Source organism: Pseudophryne corroboree, chromosome 1, assembly GCF_028390025.1.
Source record: "Pseudophryne corroboree isolate aPseCor3 chromosome 1, aPseCor3.hap2, whole genome shotgun sequence".
In the NCBI taxonomy this organism is placed as follows: domain Eukaryota; kingdom Metazoa; phylum Chordata; class Amphibia; order Anura; family Myobatrachidae; genus Pseudophryne; species Pseudophryne corroboree.
In genome coordinates, this window is record NC_086444.1 from 1,528,605 (window position 1) to 1,550,031 (window position 21,427).

Genomic DNA, 21,427 nt, shown 5'->3' on the forward strand with positions numbered 1-21,427 from the left:
CCTCCTTCCTGGCTTTGACCAGGGTAGGAATGACCTCTTCCGGAATGCCTTTTTCCCTTAGGATCCGGCGTTCCACCGCCATGCCGTCAAACGCAGCTGCGGTAAGTCTTGGAACAGACATGGTACTTGCTGAAGCAAGTCCCTTCTTAGCGGCAGAGGCCATAAGTCCTCTGTGAGCATCTCTTGAAGTTCCGGGTACCAAGTCCTTCTTGGCCAATCCGGAGCCATGAGTATAGTTCTTACTCCTCTACGTCTTATAATTCTCAGTACCTTAGGTATGAGAAGCAGAGGAGGGAACACATACACCGACTGGTACACCCACGGTGTTACCAGAACGTCCACAGCTATTGCCTGAGGGTCTCTTGACCTGGCGCAATACCTGTCCCATTTTTTGTTCAGTTCTGTACCACGAACCTGAAGTACCCTTAGTGAGAAGGGCAAATTTGGGACACGGAGGTAAGCATCCCTGATGTCCCGGGACACTATATAGTCCCCTTCTTCCTGGTTCGTTATCACTGCTCTGAGTGACTCCATCTTGATTTGAACCTTTGTAAGTGTTCAAATTTTTTAGATTTAGAATAGGTCTCACCTAGCCTTCTGGCTTCAGTACCACAATATAGTGTGGAATAATACCCCTTTCCTTGTTGTAGGAGGGGTAATTTGATTATCACCTGCTGGGAATACAGCTTGTGAATTGTTTCCCATACTGCCTCCTTGTCGGAGGGAGACCTTGGTAAAGCAGACTTCAGGAGCCTGCGAGGGGGAAACGTCTCGACATTCCAATCTGTACCCCTGGGATACTACTTGTAGGATCCAGGGGTCCTGTACGGTCCCAGCGTCATGCTGAGAGCTTGGCAGAAGCGGTGGAAGGCTTCTGTTCCTGGGAATGGGCTGCCTGCTGCAGTCTTCTTCCCTTTCCTCTATCCCTGGGCAGATATGACTCTTATAGGGACGAAAGGACTGAGGCTGAAAAGACGGTGTCTTTTTCTGCAGAGATGTGACTTAGGGTAAAAACGGTGGATTTTCCAGCAGTTGCCGTGGCCACCAGGTCCGATGGACCGACCCCAAATAACTCCTCTTCCTTTATACGGCAATACACCTTTGTGCCGTTTGGAATCTGCATCACCTGACCACTGTCGTGTCCATAAACATCTTCTGGCAGATATGGACATCGCACTTACTCTTGATGCCAGAGTGCAAATATCCCTCTGTGCATCTCGTATATATAGAAATGCATCCTTTAAATGCTCTATAGTCAATAAAATACTGTCCCTGTCAAGGGTATCAATATTTTTAGTCAGGGAATCCGACCAAGCCACCCCAGCTCTGCACATCCAGGCTGAGGCGATCGCTGGTCGCAGTATAACACCAGTATGTGTGTATATACTTTTTATGATATTTTCCAGCCTCCTGTCAGCTGGCTCCTTGAGGACGGCCCTATCCGTAGATGGTACCGCCACTTGTTTTGATAAGCGTGTGAGCGCCTTATCCACGCTAAGGGGTGTTTCCCACCGCGCCCTAACTTCTGGCGGGAAAGGGTATACCGCCAATAATTTTCTATCGGGGGGAACCCACGCATCATCACACACTTCATTTAATTTATCTGATTCAGGAAAAACTACAGGTAGTTTTTTCACATCCCACATAATACCCTCTTTTGTGGTACTTGTAGTATCAGAAATATGTAACACCTCCTTCATTGCCCTTAACAAGTAACGTGTGGCCCTAAAGGGAAATACGTTTGTTTCTTCACCGTCGACACTGAAATCAGTGTCCGTGTCTGTGTCTGTCGACCGACTGAGGTAAAAGGACGTTTTAACGCCCCTGACGGTGTTTGAGACGCCTGGACAGGTACTAATTTGTTTGCCAGCCGTCTCATGTCGCCAACCGACCTTGCAGCGTGTTGACATTATCACGTAATTCCATAAATAAGCCATCCATTCCGGTGTCGACTCCCTAGAGAGTGACATCACCATTACAGGCAATTTGCTCCGCCTCCTCACCAACATCGTCCTCATACATGTCGACACACACGTACCGACATATAGCACACACACACAGGGAATGCTCTGATAGAGGACAGGACCCCACTAGCCCCTTGGGGAGACAGAGGGAGAGTTTTGCCAGCACACACCAAAGCGCTATATTTTACAGGGATAGCCTTATAATAAGTGCTCCCTTATAGCTGCTTTTATAAAATCACAATTTCGCCAAATTTTGCCCCCCCTCTCTTGATTTAACCCTGTTTCTGTAGTGCAGTGCAGGGGAGAGCCTGGGAGCCTTCCTGACCAGCGGAACTGTGTGAGGAAATGGCGCTGTGTGCTGAGGAGATAGGCCCCGCCCCCTTTTCGGCGGGCTCGTCTCCCGCTTAAAAATGGATTCTGGCAGGGGTTAAATATCTCCATATAGCCCTGGAGGCTATATGTGAGGTATTTTTTGCCAAAAAAAGGATTTTCATTGCTGCCCAGGGCGCCCCCCCCAGCGCCCTGCACCCTCAGTGACTGCCGTGTGAAGTGTGCTGAGAGCAATGGCGCACAGCTGCAGTTTCTAAGCAGCTCTTTAGGAGAGCCACCTAGATTGCACCCTTCTCGGCCGGGCACAAAAACCTAACTGAGGCTTGGAGGAGGGTCATAGGGGGAGGAGCCAGTGCACACCACCTGATCCTAAAGCTTTACTTTTTGTGCCCTGTCTCCTGCGGAGCCGCTATTCCCCATGGTCCTTTCAGGAACCCCAGCATCCACTAGGACGATAGAGAAAGAGGGGGTGAGGACAAAACAAAGAGAGTGTGGGGGTGTACAAAAAGAGAGGGGGTGGGGACAAAAAAGAGGGGGTGAGGACAAAAGAAAGAGAGAGGGGGGTGTGGACAAAAAATAGAGGGGGTAGGGACAAAAGAAAGAGAGGGGGTGGGGACAAAAAAGAGAGAGGGATGTGGATGGGAGAGAGGGATGTGGATGGGAGAGAGGGGTGTGGATGGGAGAGAGGGGTGAGGAAAAGAGAGGTGAAGAGACAGAGAGAGGGTTAGGACAAAAGAGATAGAAGTGAGAACAAGAGGGGGGGTGAGATCAAAAGAGAGAGGTGAGGACAAGAGGGGGGGGGTGAGAACAAAAGAGAGGTGAGGACAAGAGGGGGGGTGAGAACAAAAGAGAGGAGAGGACAAGAGAGGGGGTGAGACCAAAAGAGAGGAGAGGACAAGAGAGAGGGGGAGGTGAGGACAAGAGAGAGGGGGGGTGAGAACAAGAGAGAGGGGGGGGTGAGAACAAGAGAGAGGGGGGGGTGAGAACAAGAGAGAGGGGGGGGTGAGAACAAAAGAGGTGAGGACAAAAGAGAGAGAGAGAGAGTTGGGGGGGGGGGGGGAGAGGACAGAGAGATAGAGAGAGGGAGGAATCAGCCAGTGCATGTATACACTCGCACTCACCTTGGCCAGGGGACAGAACTCTCCCTGCAGTGCTGATGCTGCAGCTGGCCATGTGTGTGCTGCTGCTGGGGCCGGGATCTGCATGGTGGCGGGACTCCTCCTCAGGGGCTCAGGCAGGCAGCAGACATGGTCCTTCGCGTGTAGTACACGCCATGTTGGGCGGCTGCTGCTGCTGCTCCCCGGCCTTTTCCCATCACTGCGGCTGCTCCCAGAATGCTGTCCGCGATGACGTCGCACCTCCATCGGCATTCTGGGAAGGTGGGACGAAAGCTGAGAGGACTTCTCCGCGGAGCACAGCGGCCGCAGCGAGGAGGTGGGAGTGTCAAGAGGGAGGGGTTGCAGCTGCCAGACCGGCCCACCTGGCCATCGGCCCTTCTGGCATGTGCCAGAAGTGCCAGATGGCCAGTCCGGCCCTGGGCAAGAGGAAGTATGAAGCACATGACCCAAGCTTTTATATGCACTGAAGCCTACACCCACAAATACTGATGGACAAGGTCCCTTGGAAAAAAACACCTAGCAACTGCTTTGTCATAAACAACCAATCACAAAAAATGGGGCTGCATTACCTAACACTATAGGGGCTCTCTGATAACAGCTGAGGAACTAGAAATCCCAAAAATCATCTAAGTCCCCAGGCTCAGACAGCCATTTTGCTTCTTATTACAAGTCTCTTTTAGGGGTATTATCCCCTTACTTGGTTGCTCCTTTTTTTTTTCTACATGGGGAAAGTCTTCATATTGACACCCTTAAGTCGATCATTATTGTAATTCCCAAATCACATGTGGTGCTAGTTATCTGCCAATTTCCCTGATCAATGCTGGTCTGATATTATGTACAAAAATACTACATTTGTATCTCCAGCAACTTATTGTACTGGTGCAGAGCAGGTAGGCTTTGTGCCTCTAGACCAGCTCCAGATGATGCAGAGCAGGTAGGCTTTGTGCCTCCAGACAAGCTCCAGATGATGCAGGGCAGGTAGGCTTTGTGCCTCCAGACCAGCTCCAGATGATGCAGGGCAGGTAGGCTTTGTGCCTCTAGACCAGCTCCAGATGATGCAGAGCAGGTAGGCTTTGTGCCTCTAGACCAGCTCAAAATGATGCAGGGCATGTAGGCTCCATGCCTCTAGACCAGCTCAAAATGATGCAGGGCATGTAGGCTCCATGCCTCTAGACCAGCTCCAGATGATGCAGGGCAGGTAGGGTTTGTGCTTTAGACCAGCTCCAGATGAGGCAGGGCAGGTAGGCTTTGTGCCTCCAGACCAGCTCCAGATGATGCAGGGCAGGTAGGCTTTGTGCCTCTAGACCAGCTCCAGATGATGCAGAGCAGGTAGGCTTTGTGCCTCCAGACAAGCTCCAGATGATGCAGGGCAGGTAGGCTTTGTGCCTCCAGACCAGCTCCAGATGATGCAGGGCAGGTAGGCTTTGTGCCTCTAGACCAGCTCCAGATGATGCAGGGCAGGTAGGCTTTGTGCCTCTAGACCAGCTCCAGATGATGCAGAGCAGGTAGGGTTTGTGCTTTAGACCAGCTCCAGATGAGGCAGGGCAGGTAGGATTTGTGCCTCCAGACCAGCTCCAGATGAGGCAGAGCAGGTAGGCTTTGTGCCTCCAGACCAGCTCCAGATGAGGCAGAGCAGGTAGGCTTTGTGCCTCCAGACCAGCTCCAGATGATGCAGAGCAGGTAGGCTCAGTGCCTCCAGACCAGCTCCAGATGATGCAGAGCAGGTAGGCTTCATGCCTCTAGACCAGGTCCAGATGATGCAGAGCAGGTAGGCTCCATGCCTCTAGACCAGCTCAAAATGATGCAGAGCAGGTAGGCTCCGTGCCTCTAGACCAGCTCAAAATGATGCAGGGCATGTAGGCTCCATGCCTCTAGACCAGCTCAAAATGATGCAGGGCATGTAGGCTCCATGCCTCTAGACCAGCTCAAAATGATGCAGGGCATGTAGGCTCCATGCCTCTAGACCAGCTCCAGATGATGCAGAGCAGGTAGGGTTTGTGCTTTAGACCAGCTCCAGATGAGGCAGGGCAGGTAGGCTTTGTGCCTCCAGACCAGCTCCAGATGATGCAGGGCAGGTAGGCTTTGTGCCTCTAGACCAGCTCCAGATGATGCAGAGCAGGTAGGCTTTGTGCCTCTAGACCCGCTCCAGATGATGCAGGGCAGGTAGGCTTTGTGCCTCTAGACCAGCTCCAGATGATGCAGAGCAGGTAGGCTTTGTGCCTCTAGACCCGCTTCAGATGATGCAGAGCAGGTAGGCTTTGTGCCTCTAGACCAGCTCCAGATGATGCAGAGCAGGTAGGCTTTGTGCCTCTAGACCAGCTCCAGATGATGCAGAGCAGGTAGGGTTTGTGCTTTAGACCAGCTCCAGATGAGGCAGGGCAGGTAGGCTTTGTGCCTCTAGACCAGCTCCAGATGATGCAGAGCAGGTAGGCTTTGTGCCTCTAGACCCGCTCCAGATGATGCAGGGCAGGTAGGCTTTGTGCCTCTAGACCAGCTCCAGATGATGCAGAGCAGGTAGGCTTTGTGCCTCTAGACCAGCTCCAGATGATGCAGGGCAGGTAGGCTTTGTGCCTCTAGACCAGCTCCAGATGATGCAGAGCAGGTAGGGTTTGTGCCTCTAGACCCGCTCCAGATGATGCAGGGCAGGTAGGCTTTGTGCCTCTAGACCCGCTCCAGATGATGCAGAGCAGGTAGGCTTTGTGCCTCCAGACAAGCTCCAGATGAGGCAGGGCAGGTAGGCTTTGTGCCTCCAGACCCGCTCCAGATGATGCAGGGCAGGTAGGCTTTGTGCCTCTAGACCAGCTCCAGATGATGCAGAGCAGGTAGGCTTTGTGCCTCTAGACCCGCTTCAGATGATGCAGGGCAGGTAGGGTTTGTGCTTTAGACCAGCTCCAGATGAGGCAAGGCAGGTAGGCTTTGTGCCTCCAGACCAGCTCCAGATGAGGCAGAGCAGGTAGGCTTTGTGCCTCCAGACCAGCTCCAGATGAGGCAGAGCAGGTAGGCTTTGTGCCTCTAGACCAGCTCCAGATGATGCAGAGCAGGTAGGCTTCATGCCTCTAGACTAGGTCCAGATGATGCAGAGCAGGTAGGCTCCATGCCTCTAGACCAGCTCAAAATGATGCAGAGCAGGTAGGCTCCGTGCCTCTAGACCAGCTCAAAATGATGCAGAGCAGATAGGCTCCGTGCCTCTAGACCAGCTCAAAATGATGCAGGGCAGGTAGGCTCCATGCCTCTAGACCAGCTCCAGAGGGTGCAGAGCAGGTAGGCTTTGTGCCTCTGGACAAGCTCCAGATAATATAGGTTCATTTGGTCTCACATATTTACAGACTTAGGTCCAGATTTATCAAGCCTTGGAGAGTGAAAAATTGCATGGTGTTAAAGTGACGTATTGTTGATCCTCTCCTCCCCCTGACCTCACTCCCCAACGTGGAGGCTGAAGAAGCCTTGTATGGTACATACTCTGGGTATAAGGTCAAAGAATCAGAATTGGAGGCTTTGGTCTTTGCACTTTTCTCTTTTTCTAAATTATTGGAAGTAAAGTTTGATTTCCTCTAGTGACAGAAATCTCTTATATGTCTCAGTATTCAAAGAATTAAATTGTATGATCAATTGTTTTCCACCTTGATTGGGGCCTTGAAGGGGGGGGGGGGGGGGTTCCCATGACTCCCTAGAGAGCTGCCTGGGCACATTTGGTGCATTTGGGACTGAGTAATCCTGCGATTAGAATTAGCTCCATAGCCACCCCCACTGACACCCCTCTGGAGCATACTTGCCTACCTGACCCTCTCCATGAGGGAGAAAATGCTCTGTTCCTGGACTTTCCAGGTAATGTATGATTTCCATCACCTGTGGTGAGCTAGTTCATTGATAAGAAAGGTGTTTCACCACAGGTGATGGCAATCATACATTACCAGGAAAGTCCAGGAACAGAGCATTTTCTCCCTCATGGAGAGGGTCAGGTAGGCAAGTATGCTCTGGAGACACCCTCAGTTCCCTCTAGGGTGTGTGGGTCTACAGGTGCCCCGGGTTGCTGTAGGTATCTCTACAGATCTACATGTTGTTGGAGACTTTGTCCCTTTACTACAAACACCAATCTGCACATTTACACTTCACTACTTTTATTTTAAATCCCTCAGTAAGTCACGGAACTGAGGGAAGTTTGCCCATTTGAGCATCTCTGGTTATGAGGGTGCTATTTCTATCCTGTAGTCCATATTGGCAGGGTCCCCCTCTTAGTAAAAGAGCCACTGGAGCTACAGTAGTGTGGGAGACTGGTCTGGGGAGGAATCTGGATGATCAATAGTGGTCAGATACTTAACAGCTGGTTTGTAAGACATCCATACATACCAATGTTAGGGGCCGCTTAATGTAGATTTGTGGCTTAATCCCCGAAAAACACCCATTTTCAGGGGTTAAGTGCAAATCTTAAGTATCCGGTGAGTGTGTCACTGAGAGTCTGCAGCAGATCTCTCCGCTATCTGAAGATGGCGTTAGCACATTGTAGCCTGACCGCTACACATTGCGCCTGTAGTTCCAGCGGGTTCCAGCCGGTTCCGCCAGAATGCTCCGTAGGTAATGGATTCTGTGTATAGCACATGTGCAGAAGCCCCAACAGTCCTTATAGCACAGCCCAAGGACGGGCCCGTTCCTGACGGTGCATGATAATACATTCACCCGATGTAATCGCATTGTGCAAGGTGATCCCGGACACTAATATCACTGCTCCCATGTAATATACTGACAGAATGATAGAATTCCGTGACGTCTGGGCCCCTTTGTACTCTCATGTTCATAGAACCCTTCCAGCCCTGGTTTGACCCTTCTTCTAGAATATGAGAACGGTTGTTGCCTTTACATGCTCTATTAAACCCGGTTAAATTTTCAGTGCCTTATGAATCCGCTGCCTGGTGCACCCCCTCCCCTCCCCCCCCCCCCTCCCCTAATCCTGTTTCTTTTCATTGTAATCCATTGTGGAATGAGCAGATGTTGCTGGGTAACACATTTTGATTCCCCACAAATATGAAGACTAGGTAGTTTGGCGACAATTTATTTTCTTTGTGTCCCGCATATTACCGTTTCAGAGCCTTTGGAACCATACCTTGCACCATAGCTCTATTGTTACACGTATCACTATGCACTTCTGCCTATATGCAACTCTGTACTGTTTGATTTTGATACATTGTTTTGTTGTATGTACTTTTTCTTTGCCGGCCATGTTCCTTTACAAATAGAGATTTTAAAATATATAGATTGCATCTTACAGACATGGAGGTTGATTCGGCATGTGTGACCACAGATTTTTTTTATGTTTGTCATGTACATACACTATACAATGATATATAGTATGGCAGATTGGCTAGATAATTGCAATATGTACGCCCACCATAAATGTATAGATTATAGGGTTTCCTGGTTGTAAAAGACTGTCCTAGGATAATATCGATATTGATCTCCCTCCTTAGATTCATGTGGTCCATTATTCCACCGAGTATGAGAGTTTGGATGATGCCATAACTCAACCAGGAGGTCTTGCAGTGTTGGCAGCCTTCATAGAGGTAAGTGGTCATTTAACAGTACTCTGGGAAGTCTTTTGGGGTTTGTGAACCTTCATTTAGGCCTGTTTTGTAGCCCTGTGAGCAGTGGTGGATTTCCCAGTACGCACCTGCTAGGCTGATGGCCAGATGAGGCCAGGTGATCCTTTTTTGGTCATTATGCCTTTTTTATTTTGTAACTGATGAGGGAGGAGGGGGAAGTGGTCAGTAACGTGTGGTGGAGGGGAAGGTGAGGTGGGTGCTGCTTTGGTAGTCGCAAGGCCCAAACATGAAGGGGGCAGTAACAGGACTGGGATGACCGATAATGTTGTGCCTAGGGGTGGCTGAACCCCTAGATTCACCCCTGCCTGTCAGAACAGTTGAGCTGAAGTTTGTTCCTTATAAGGAGAGAAAGCCTGGTTCTCGCTGGAGACATACCTGTATGACAGTCTTGTACATATCCTGGGTACCATCTCATCACACAAGCCATATATGAGATGAGGCAGCCCCTGTGACCGGACAGTCCCGTATGAGAGCCCTCACCACTTTGTGTCCCGTCCCCAGTCACAGAATAGAGTTTTAGGTCACACAGGACCTGGCCACATAGGGGATTCCCGCTTACTATCAGTAACCATCTGTTACTGACTCCACCCATTGCGCAGTGGGTTTGTACTATGCTGCCACCCCCAGACTCCTTGTAGCCGTGGCGTCCGGAACCACGGTTCTGCTCTGTATGCATCGACACACTGTCTTACCACACCTGTGTGATGTTGACGAATCCCCACTAGTCGCTTGACTAGGCCTCTACCGGTAGCTGGCTGGAGGCGGAGCTTCGAGATGCTGGTTACACCCTGGACAGCCGGAAAACGGAGCCAGATTTTGCCTAACCCTGCAGGTCACAAGATGAAGCGGCCGTCTTGAGGCAGATGATGTTTATTTGCTCAAATAGTCTTAAAAAAAAAAAAAAAGACTCTTCCCTATTGCTAGGGGCAACAGCAATACAACAAGATGTTACAGCAGAAGAAAATGGTATAATACACCTGGAGCTCACAGGCATCCTCTTTTTATACAGTAAAACCACAATGCATCCCCCCCCCCCCCCCCCCGTGTCCTTTCCATCCAATCAGGATATCTTACAAAATATAAATAAAATTACATTTTAAAAGGATATAAGTGCATGAAGCAATTTCCTCCTTCCTGTCACACAGACAAAGTTTGGTCTCATGTAAACTCCAATTCCTACCGCCTGGCAGTTTAACATTCACTATTTATCACATAGCTTCAAAATACGGTTTGTATTTGATTTCCTTCCAGCTTATACCATTCAGGATTCTTATATCAATTAAACCAGCTACATAAATAAAGGTTCCAAACCCATACCACTTTACATAAGGGATAAGGAATTCCCTCTTGTGATTAACGCCTTTGTCTAAGGAACTCTCACACTCAGCCATTACCTGCCGTGCCCGGTCCGACATCAAAAGGTTTTGTCATTCACACATCTGCTAGGAGACGGCAATTAGCATGCCATTTCCTAGTCACGGAAGCTAGGGGACGCTTGTTCAGACATATTGTTATGAGCCATGGTAGTGGCTCATTCCTGGTTGCATTTTGCTCATGTATTTTATGTTATATTTCTGTTTGCATGCCAGGATTTCTCATGTACTTGTTTAGAGTACTGTTGTTGGCCACCTGTGGTGAGTCTGTGTAATTGCAGCCTGTTTCCTATGTGTTCAGTCTCACCTGCCAGTAATTAGGCCATTACCTTGTGCCTGGCTTCCAGCTATCCTGATTGGGGCATGCTTCCTTTATTACACAGCTGGCCCTGCATCCTGAGCTGGTGATAGAAGTAGGGTTTTGTACCTGTATATTCCTGGTTAGCTTCCTGCAAACCTGTTCCTGATCCCTATCAGCTCGTTGGAGATCCTACCTGTGTTGTGCTGTGACCTGTAGACTTTGCCTGATCGATTCTTAACCAGATCTTGCAGCCGGTGTTCAGGTTTTTGGGAGAATCCACACTAATAGTTCTTTGTTTATATTTTTATCTTTAACATCTCTGAGCATTGTTGCTCTCACTGTTTATTTGCTTATAACATCTGAAACCATTGTTGGTCTCATTATCACTCGTGCCGTGCATTGGTGTTGCAGGGTTAGTTAGGTTCCCCCTTACTCACTCACAGTCTCGGGTGGTGCATTGTCACTTACTAAGACCGGGGGGCATCGGAGTTTGGGCGGACCTAATTTGCCCATTCAAACGCTGCTGCCGTGGGCACAAGAACTTTAGCACCGCAGGCACCATCCGACCACTAAGAGAGGTAATGGTTCCAGGAGTAGAGCACGAGATGCTGCTAACCTCAAACCTACTGTAGCTGCAGCTTTACCGGTGAGTACTGGAACTCCCCAGTGGTCGCATACTCCCCTGAGTTCCAGGTACTCCATTCCTAAAATATATATATATATATATATACATACACACATACACACATACACACATACATACACACATACACACACACACACACTAGTAAGTGCATTTATTTTCCCCTTTAAAATATATGTGACCATATCTTTAATATAAATACATTTAAACAGGCGATCCTACAATTGTGCACGGAGCACTACATATGACATGTTAAAACACATTATTAAACATATTTTTAAACAGTCCGCACCCAGCGCCGTAAGTACATTTCAAATATGGTGCCTAGCAACAGTTGTCCTTAAAATGGCGCTGGGCACTTAAGGGATAACCGCTTATGTGCCATGACCACCATTGATCATGTGGCCGCCATGGTCTCCGGCCACAGCCCCAATAACCACAGAACGCAGGATATGCAAGAGGATGAGGAGTGAGGAACTACAGAACCAACAAATAGCTAGCACATCATAGGAATCTGTTATGAGGTTTGGTGGAAACTGCCATGTCCAGTTATTTTCACCTTAGGTCTCTCTGGTCCTCTTCCCATAGACCTTCCCAACCCATCTTCATTGCCTCTGTCAGAGGGACATAGCTGGTGGGCTTTGTCTTCACCTGTTATTCCCCATTGCAGGAAGGTCACAGCTGGTGGGCTTTGTCTTCTCCTGTCATTCCTCTTTGCGGGATGATCATAGCTGGTGGGCTTTGTCTTCACCTGTTATTCCCCATTGCAGGAAGGTCACAGCTGGTGGGCTTTATCTTCACCTGTTATTCCCCATTGCAGGAAGGTTATAGCTGGTGGGCTTTGTCTTCACCTGTTATTCCCCATTGCAGGAAGGTCACAGCTGGTGGGCTTTGTCTTCTCCTGTCATTCCTCTTTGCGGGAAGATCATAGCTGGTGGGCTGTGTCTTCACCTGTTATTCCCCATTGCAGGAAGGTCACAGCTGGTGGGCTTTATCTTCACCTGTTATTCCCCATTGCAGGAAGGTTATAGCTGGTGGGCTTTGTCTTCACCTGTTATTCCCCATTGCAGGAAGGTCATAGCTGGTGGGCAGTAGCTGATCTTGCTACAGGCACACGGGATTTTTGCCCAGGGTGCCACCTTCCAGAGGGCGCTGTGGCAAGATCCGCTACTGGTGGTGCCCCCTGGTGCTATGCCATGCGCGATAACGTCATCGCGCATGGCATTGCGGGACTGGCACATAGACACTAGGGGTCATGATTGACCTCTAGTGCCTATGCGGTGCTATGGAAGAGACGTTATGACGTCTCTCTTAGATCAGAGGAGCGGCGCCGGCGGGCAGAGACAGAGGGCAGCAGCGGTCAGGAATCAGGAGTGGGGATGGTGAGTATTAATTAATTATTTTATTTTTTTTGCAAGCGGTGCAACTAGGGGGCACAAACAGGGGCACAACTGAACACGCCCCTTTATGAAACCATGCCCCAATTTTCACCAGGGGCGTCAAGAGGGCTAGAACCAGCCCTGGTGGTAGGCTTTGTCTTCCCCAGTGCAGGAAGGTCACAGCTGGTGGGCTTTATCTTCACCTGTTATTCCTCTTTGCAGGAAGGTCACAGCTGGTGGGCTTTATCTTCACCTGTTATTCCCCAGTGCAGGAAGGTCACAGCTGGTGGGCTTTATCTTCACCTGTTATTCCCCATTGTAGGAAGGTCACAGCTGGTGGGCTTTATCTTCACCTGTCATTCATCTTTGCAGGAAGGTCACAGCTGGTGGGCTTTATCTTCACCTGTCATTCCCCATTGCAGGAAGGTCACAGCTGGTGGGCTTTATCTTCACCTGTTATTCCCCAGTGCAGGAAGGTCACAGCTGGTGGGCTTTATCTTCACCTGTTATTCCCCAGTGCAGGAAGGTCACAGCTGGTGGGCTTTATCTTCACCTGTTATTCCCCATTGCAGGAAGGTCACAGCTGGTGGGCTTTATCTTCACCTGTTATTCCCCATTGCAGGAAGGTCACAGCTGGTGGGCTTTGTCTTCACCTGTTATTCCCCATTGCAGGAAGGTCACAGCTGGTGGGCTTTGTCTTCACCTGTTATTCCCCATTGCAGGAAGGTCACAGCTGGTGGGCTTTATGTTCACCTGTTATTCTCCATTGTAGGAAGGTCACAGCTGGTGGGCTTTATCTTCACCTGTTATTCCCCATTTCAGGAAGGTTATAGCTGGTAGGCTTTATCTTCACCTGTTATTCCCCAGTGCAGGAAGGTCACAGCTGGTGGGCTTTATCTTCACCTGTTATTCCCCATTGCGGGAAGGTCACAGCTGGTGGGCTTTATCTTCACCTGTTATTCCTCTTTGCGGGAAGATCATAGCTGGTGGGCTTTGTCTTCACCTGTTATTCCTAATTGCAGGAAGGTTATAGCTGGTGGGCTTTGTCTTCACCTGTTATTCCCCATTGCAGGAAGGTTATAGCTGGTGGGCTTTGTCTTCACCTATTATTCCCCATTGCAGGAAGGTCACAGCTGGTGGGCTTTATCTTCATCTGTTATTCCCCATTGTAGGAAGGTCACAGCTGGTGGGCTTTATCTTCACCTGTTATTCTCCATTGTAGGAAGGTCACAGCTGGTGGGCTTTGTCTTCACCTGTTATTCCCCATTGCAGGAAGGTCACAGCTGGTGGGCTTTGTCTTCACCTGTTATTCCCCATTGCAGGAAGGTCATAGCTGGTGGGCAGTAGCTGATCTTGCTACAGGCACACGGGATTTTTGCCCAGGGTGCCACCTTCCAGAGGGCGCTGTGGCAAGATCCGCTACTGGTGGTGCCCCCTGGTGCTGTGCCATGCGCGATAACATCATCGCGCATGGCATTGCGGGACTGGCACATAGACACTAGGGGTCATGATTGACCTCTAGTGCCTATGCGGTGCTATGGAAGAGACGTTATGACGTCTCTCTCATAGATCAGAGGAGCGGCGCCGGCGGGCAGAGACAGAGGGCAGCAGCGGTCAGGAATCAGGAGTGGGGATGGTGAGTATTAATTAATTATTTTATTTTTTTTGTAAGCGGTGCAACTAGGGGGCACAAACAGGGGCACAACTGAACACGCCCCTTTATGAAACCATGCCCCTATTTTCACCAGGGGCGTCAAGAGGGCTAGAACCGGCCCTGGTGGTAGGCTTTGTCTTCCCCATTGTAGGAAGGTCACAGCTGGTGGGCTTTATCTTCACCTGTTATTCCCAATTGCAGGAAGGTCACAGCTGGTGGGCTTTATCTTCACCTGTTATTCCCCATTGTAGGAAGGTCACAGCTGGTGGGCTTTATCTTCACCTGTTATTCCCCATTGCAGGAAGGTCACAGCTGGTGGGCTTTATCTTCACCTGTTATTCCCCATTGTAGGAAGGTCACAGCTGGTGGGCTTTATCTTCACCTGTTATTCCCCATTGCAGGAAGGTCACAGCTGGTGGGCTTTATCTTCACCTGTTATTCCCCATTGTAGGAAGGTCACAGCTGGTGGGCTTTATCTTCACCTGTTATTCCCCATTGCAGGAAGGTCACAGCTGGTGGGCTTTGTCTTCTCCTGTCATTCCTCTTTGCGGGAAGATCATAGCTGGTGGGCTTTATCTTCACCTGTTATTCCCAATTGCAGGAAGGTCACAGCTGGTGGGCTTTATCTTCACCTGTTATTCCCCATTGCAGGAAGGTCACAGCTGGTGGGCTTTATCTTCACCTGTTATTCCCCATTGCAGGAAGGTCACAGCTGGTGGGCTTTATCTTCACCTGTTATTCCCCATTGCAGGAAGGTCACAGCTGGTGGGCTTTATCTTCACCTGTTATTCCCCATTGCAGGAAGGTCACAGCTGGTGGGCTTTATCTTCACCTGTTATTCCCCATTGCAGGAAGGTCACAGCTGGTGGGCTTTATCTTCACCTGTTATTCCCCATTGCAGGAAGGTCACAGCTGGTGGGCTTTATCTTCACCTGTTATTCCCCATTGCAGGAAGGTCACAGCTGGTGGGCTTTATCTTCACCTGTTATTCCCCATTGCAGGAAGGTCACAGCTGGTGGGCTTTATCTTCACCTGTTATTCCCCATTGCAGGAAGGTCACAGCTGGTGGGCTTTATCTTCACCTGTTATTCCCCATTGTAGGAAGGTCACAGCTGGTGGGCTTTATCTTCACCTGTTATTCTCCATTGTAGGAAGGTCACAGCTGTTGGGCTTTATCTTCACCTGTTATTCCCCATTGTAGGAAGGTCACAGCTGGTGGGCTTTATCTTCACTTGTTATTCTCCATTGCAGGAAGGTCACAGCTGGTGGGCTTTATCTTCACCTGTTATTCTCCATTGCAGGAAGGTCACAGCTGGTGGGCTTTATCTTCTCCTGTCATTCCTCTTTGCGGGAAGATCATAGCTGGTGGGCTTTGTCTTCACCTGTTATTCCCCATTGCAGGAAGGTTATAGCTGGTGGGCTTTGTCTTCACCTGTTATTCCCCATTGCAGGAAGGTCACAGCTGGTGGGCTTTGTCTTCACCTGTTATTCCCCATTGCAGGAAGGTCACAGCTGGTGGGCTTTGTCTTCACCTGTTATTCCCCATTGCAGGAAGGTCATAGCTGGTGTGCAGTAGCTGATCTTGCTACAGGCACACGGGATTTTTGCCCAGGGTGCCACCTTCCAGAGGGCGCTGTGGCAAGATCCGCTACTGGTGGTGCCCCCTGGTGCTGTGCCATGCGCGATAACATCATCGCGCATGGCATTGCGGGACTGGCACATAGACACTAGGGGTCATGATTGACCTCTAGTGCCTATGCGGTGCTATGGAAGAGACGTTATGACGTCTCTCTCATAGATCAGAGGAGCGGCGCCGGCGGGCAGAGACAGAGGGCAGCAGCGGTCAGGAATCAGGAGTGGGGATGGTGAGTATTAATTAATTATTTTATTTTTTTTGTAAGCGGTGCAACTAGGGGGCACAAACAGGGGCACAACTGAACACGCCCCTTTATGAAACCATGCCCCTATTTTCACCAGGGGCGTCAAGAGGGCTAGAACCGGCCCTGGTGGTAGGCTTAGTCTTCCCCAGTGCAGGAAGGTCACAGCTGGTGGGCCTTATCTTCACCTGTTATTCCCCATTGCAGGAAGGTCACAGCTGGTGGGCTTTATCTTCACCTGTTATTCCCCATTGTAGGAAGGTCACAGCTGGTGGGCTTTATCTTCACCTGTTATTCCCCATTGCAGGAAGGTCACAGCTGGTGGGCTTTATCTTCACCTGTTATTCTCCATTGTAGGAAGGTCACAGCTGGTGGGCTTTATCTTCACCTGTTATTCTCCATTGTAGGAAGGTCACAGCTGGTGGGCTTTATCTTCACCTGTTATTCTCCATTGTAGGAAGGTCACAGCTGGTGGGCTTTATCTTCACCTGTTATTCCCCATTGTAGGAAGGTCACAGCTGGTGGGCTTTATCTTCACCTGTTATTCTCCATTGTAGGAAGGTCACAGCTGTTGGGCTTTATCTTCACCTGTTATTCCCCATTGTAGGAAGGTCACAGCTGGTGGGCTTTATCTTCACTTGTTATTCTCCATTGCAGGAAGGTCACAGCTGGTGGGCTTTATCTTCACCTGTTATTCTCCATTGCAGGAAGGTCACAGCTGGTGGGCTTTGTCTTCTCCTGTCATTCCTCTTTGCGGGAAGATCATAGCTGGTGGGCTTTGTCTTCACCTGTTATTCTCCATTGCAGGAAGGTCACAGCTGGTGGGCTTTGTCTTCTCCTGTCATTCCTCTTTGCGGGAAGATCATAGCTGGTGGGCTTTATCTTCACCTGTTATTCTCCATTGTAGGAAGGTCACAGCTGGTGGGCTTCATCTTCACCTGTTATTCCCCATTGTAGGAAGGTCACAGCTGGAGAGCTTTATCTTCACCTGTTATTCCCCATTTCAGGAAGGTCACAGCTGGTGGGCTTTATCTTCACCTGTTATTCCCCATTTCAGGAAGGTTATAGCTGGTGGGCTTTATCTTCACCTGTTATTCCCCAGTGCAGGAAGGTCACAGCTGGTGGGCTTTATCTTCACCTGTTATTCTCCAGTGCAGGTAGGTCACAGCTGGTGGGCTTTATCTTCACCTGTTATTCCCCATTGTAGGAAGGTCACAGCTGGTGGGCTTTGTCTTCACCTGTTATTCCCCAGTGCAGGAAGGTCACAGCTGGTGGGCTTTGTCTTCACCTGTTATTCCCCAGTGCAGGAAGGTCACAGCTGGTGGGCTTTATCTTCACCTGTTATTCCCAATTGCAGGAAGGTCACAGCTGGTGGGCTTTATCTTCACCTGTTATTCCCCAGTGCAGGAAGGTCACAGCTGGTGGGCTTTATCTTCACCTGTTATTCCCCAGTGCAGGAAGGTCACAGCTGGTGGGCTTTATCTTCACCTGTTATTCCCAATTGCAGGAAGGTCACAGCTGGTGGGCTTTATCTTCACCTGTTATTCCCAATTGCAGGAAGGTCACAGCTGGTGGGCTTTATCTTCACCTGTTATTCCCCATTGTAGGAAGGTCACAGCTGGTGGGCTTTATCTTCACCTGTTATTCCCCATTGCAGGAAGGTCACAGCTGGTGGGCTTTATCTTCATCTGTTATTCCCCATTGTAGGAAGTTCACAGCTGGTGGGCTTTATCTTCACCTGTTATTCCCAATTGCAGGAAGGTCACAGCTGGTGGGCTTTATCTTCACCTGTTATTCCCCAGTGCAGGAAGGTCACAGCTGGTGGGCTTTACCTTCACCTGTTATTCTCCATTGTAGGAAGGTCACAGCTGGTGGGCTTTATCTTCATCTGTTATTCCCCAGTGCAGGAAGGTCACAGCTGTTGGGCTTTATCTTCACCTGTTATTCCCCATTGTAGGAAGGTCACAGCTGGTGGGCTTTATCTTCATCTGTTATTCCCCAGTGCAGGAAGGTCACAGCTGTTGGGCTTTATCTTCACCTGTTATTCCCCATTGTAGGAAGGTCACAGCTGGTGGGCTTTATCTTCACCTGTTATTCCCCATTGCAGGAAGGTCACAGCTGGTGGGCTTTAACTTCACCTGTTATTCTCCATTGCAGGAAGGACCTGATGACAATGAGCCGTATGGCCACCTTCTGTCGTACCTGAGAGATGTGAGAGAGGCCGGTGAGTGCAACGTCCTGTCCATGTATCTAATTGCACAGAATGTTTAACCATTTACTGTATGTCCATCACTGACATTAGTGACTGCGGGATCCGGATCATAGGTCGATAGTAAATAGAGCCCATGTGGTGGACATGCATTAGGTCGACAGATACAAACGTCAACATATAGAAGGTCGGCAGTGCCTAAGGTTGACAGGTTCAAATGGTCGACATGACAATGGTCACTCATATGGTCGACACACTGTATTAGGATCTGTTTCATCATTTACCATCGACGTGGACTATAATCAGGAGACCAACAGCGGCGGCGAGTGCAGCGGGTCCTCTCGCGGGCTCACCATACTTCGGGCCCTTCAGTCGCCACAGGGTAAGATTCCCACTTGGGTGGTGGCGTAGATTGGACTACCACCCAAGTGGGAATTCCAGCCGGCGGTCGGGATTCTGACTGCCGGTATTGCTCCGGGTGTTAAGATTCCAACATCAGGATCCCGACAGCCGGTAAATTGACACCCGTCCGCCCCAACATACGGCTTAGTCTGCCCTGGTAGTTGGAAAAAACACTTTCGGGAAACAGGAAAATAAAGGACTTACTGCAACAGGAAATCAGGCGCACAGCGCAGGGTGCAGGGGGATCAGGCGCGCAGGGGGGGGTAGAGATCAGGCGCGCAGGGGGGGGTAGAGATCAGGCGCGCAGGGGGGGGGTAGAGATCAGGCGCGCAGGGGGGGGGTAGAGATCAGGCGCGCAGGGGGGGGGTAGAGATCAGGCGCGCAGGGGGGGGGTAGAGATCAGGCGCGCAGGGGGGGGGTAGAGATCAGGCGCGCAGGGGGGGGGTAGAGATCAGGCGCGCAGGGGGGGGTAGAGATCAGGCGCGCAGGGGGGGGTAGAGATCAGGCGCGCAGGGGGGGGTAGAGATCAGGCGCGCAGGGGGGGGTAGAGATCAGGCGCGCAGGGGGGGGTAGAGATCAGGCGCACAGGGGGGGGTAGAGATCAGGCGCGCAGGGGGGGGTAGAGATCAGGCGCACAGGGGGGGGTAGAGATCAGGCGCGCAGGGGGGGGTAGAGATCAGGCGCACAGGGGGGGGTAGAGATCAGGCGCGCAGGGGGGGGTAGAGATCAGGCGCACAGGGGGGGGTAGAGATCAGGCGCGCAGGGGGGGGTAGAGATCAGGCGCGCAGGGGGGGGTAGAGATCAGGCGCGCAGGGGGGGTAGAGATCAGGCGCGCAGGGGGGGGTAGAGATCAGGCGCGCAGGGGGGGGTAGAGATCAGGCGCGCAGGGGGGGTAGAGATCAGGCGCGCAGGGGGGGTAGAGATCAGGCGCGCAGGGGGGGGTAGAGATCAGGCGCGCAGGGGGGGGTAGAGATCAGGCGCGCAGCGGGGGGTAGAGATCAGGCGCGCAGCGGGGGGTAGAGATCAGGCGCGCAGGGGGGGTAGAGATCAGGCGCGCAGGGGGGGGGGGGACGACAGAGGAATAAGTGTTACAGCAATTAGTAAAATCACAGAAATGGAAAAGGGAAAATCTAGAGAGCAGGCGCAATGCAGGTAGGTGCCGTCATTCTGGGTAATAACTTTGACAGGTTATCTTCATTCTACCAACAAAAGGTATCAGGGGAGGCAGCCTAGGTCATTTCCAGAAGACATGATTGCAGAAAACTAGCGCTGGTCGTAGGGCCCTAAATAACCATCAGGTCCATCTGTAGTGTTATATACCCTGTATAGATCAGCATGTAGAACATCCTGAGGTGGCTATCTAGGCTGATGCTGGCGGGGTGTACAGATAGTAGAGGTATAGTGTACAGTGGAGGTTACAGGATGATGCTGGTGGGGTGTACAGATAGTAGAGGTATAGTGTACAGTGGAGGTTACAGGATGCTGCTGGCGGGGTGTACAGATAGTAGAGGTATAGTATACAGTGTAGGTTACAGGATGCTGGTGGGGTGTACAGATAGTAGAGGTATAGTGTACAGTGGGGGTTACAGGATGCTGATGGTGGGGTGTACAGATAGTAGAGGTATAGTGTACAGTGGGGTTACAGGATGCTGCTGGTGGGGTGTACAGATAGTAGAGGTATAGTGTACAGTGGAGGTTACAGGATGCTGGTGGGGTGTACAGATAGTAGAGGTATAGTGTACAGTGGAGGTTACAGGATGCTGGTGGGGTGTACAGATAGTAGAGATATAGTGTACAGTGGAGGTTACAGGATGCTGCTGGTGGGGTGTACAGATAGTAGAGGTATAGTGTACAGTGGGGGTTACAGGATGCTGCTGGTGGGGTGTACAGATAGTAGAGGTATAGTGTACAGTGGAGGTTACAGGATGCTGCTGGCGGGGTGTACAGATAGTAGAGGTATAGTGTACAGTGGAGGTTACAGGATGCTGGTGGAGTGTACAGATAGTAGAGGTATAGTGTACAGTGGAGGTTACAGGATGATGCTGGTGGGGTGTACAGATAGTAGAGGTATAGTGTACAGTGGAGGTTACAGGATGCTGCTGGTGGGGTGTACAGATAGTAGAGGTATAGAGTACAGTGGAGGTTACAGGATGCTGCTGGTGGGGTGTACAGATAGTAGAGGTATAGTGTACAGTGGAGGTTACAGGATGCTGCTGGTGGGGTGTACAGATAGTAGAGGTATAGAGTACAGTGGAGGTTACAGGATGCTGCTGGTGGGGTGTACAGATAGTAGAGGTATAGTGTACAGTGGAGGTTACAGGATGATGCTGGTGGGGTGTACAGATAGTAGAGGTATAGTGTACAGTGGAGGTTACAGGATGCTGCTGGTGGGGTGTACAGATAGTAGAGGTATAGAGTACAGTGGAGGTTACAGGATGCTGCTGGTGGGGTGTACAGATAGTAGAGGTATAGTGTACAGTGGAGGTTACAGGATGATGCTGGTGGGGTGTACAGATAGTAGAGGTATAGTGTACAGTGGGGGTTACAGGATGCTGGTGGGGTGTACAGATAGTAGAGGTATAG

The 21,427-nt window shown here is 50.5% G+C and overlaps 1 protein-coding gene across 1 annotated transcript in view; it reads left to right on the forward strand.

Moving 5' to 3' along the window:
- The window catches only part of CA9 (carbonic anhydrase 9), a 283,599-nt gene extending 265,095 nt beyond the window's left edge, over positions 1–18,504 (forward strand). Inside the window, exons 5-6 of the mRNA XM_063926458.1 lie at positions 8,875–8,967; positions 18,391–18,504. Of these exons, the coding sequence (XP_063782528.1) occupies positions 8,875–8,967; positions 18,391–18,504 (207 nt within the window). The remainder of the gene's footprint in view (positions 1–8,874; positions 8,968–18,390) is intronic.
- The last annotated feature ends 2,923 nt before the right edge of the window (positions 18,505–21,427 follow it).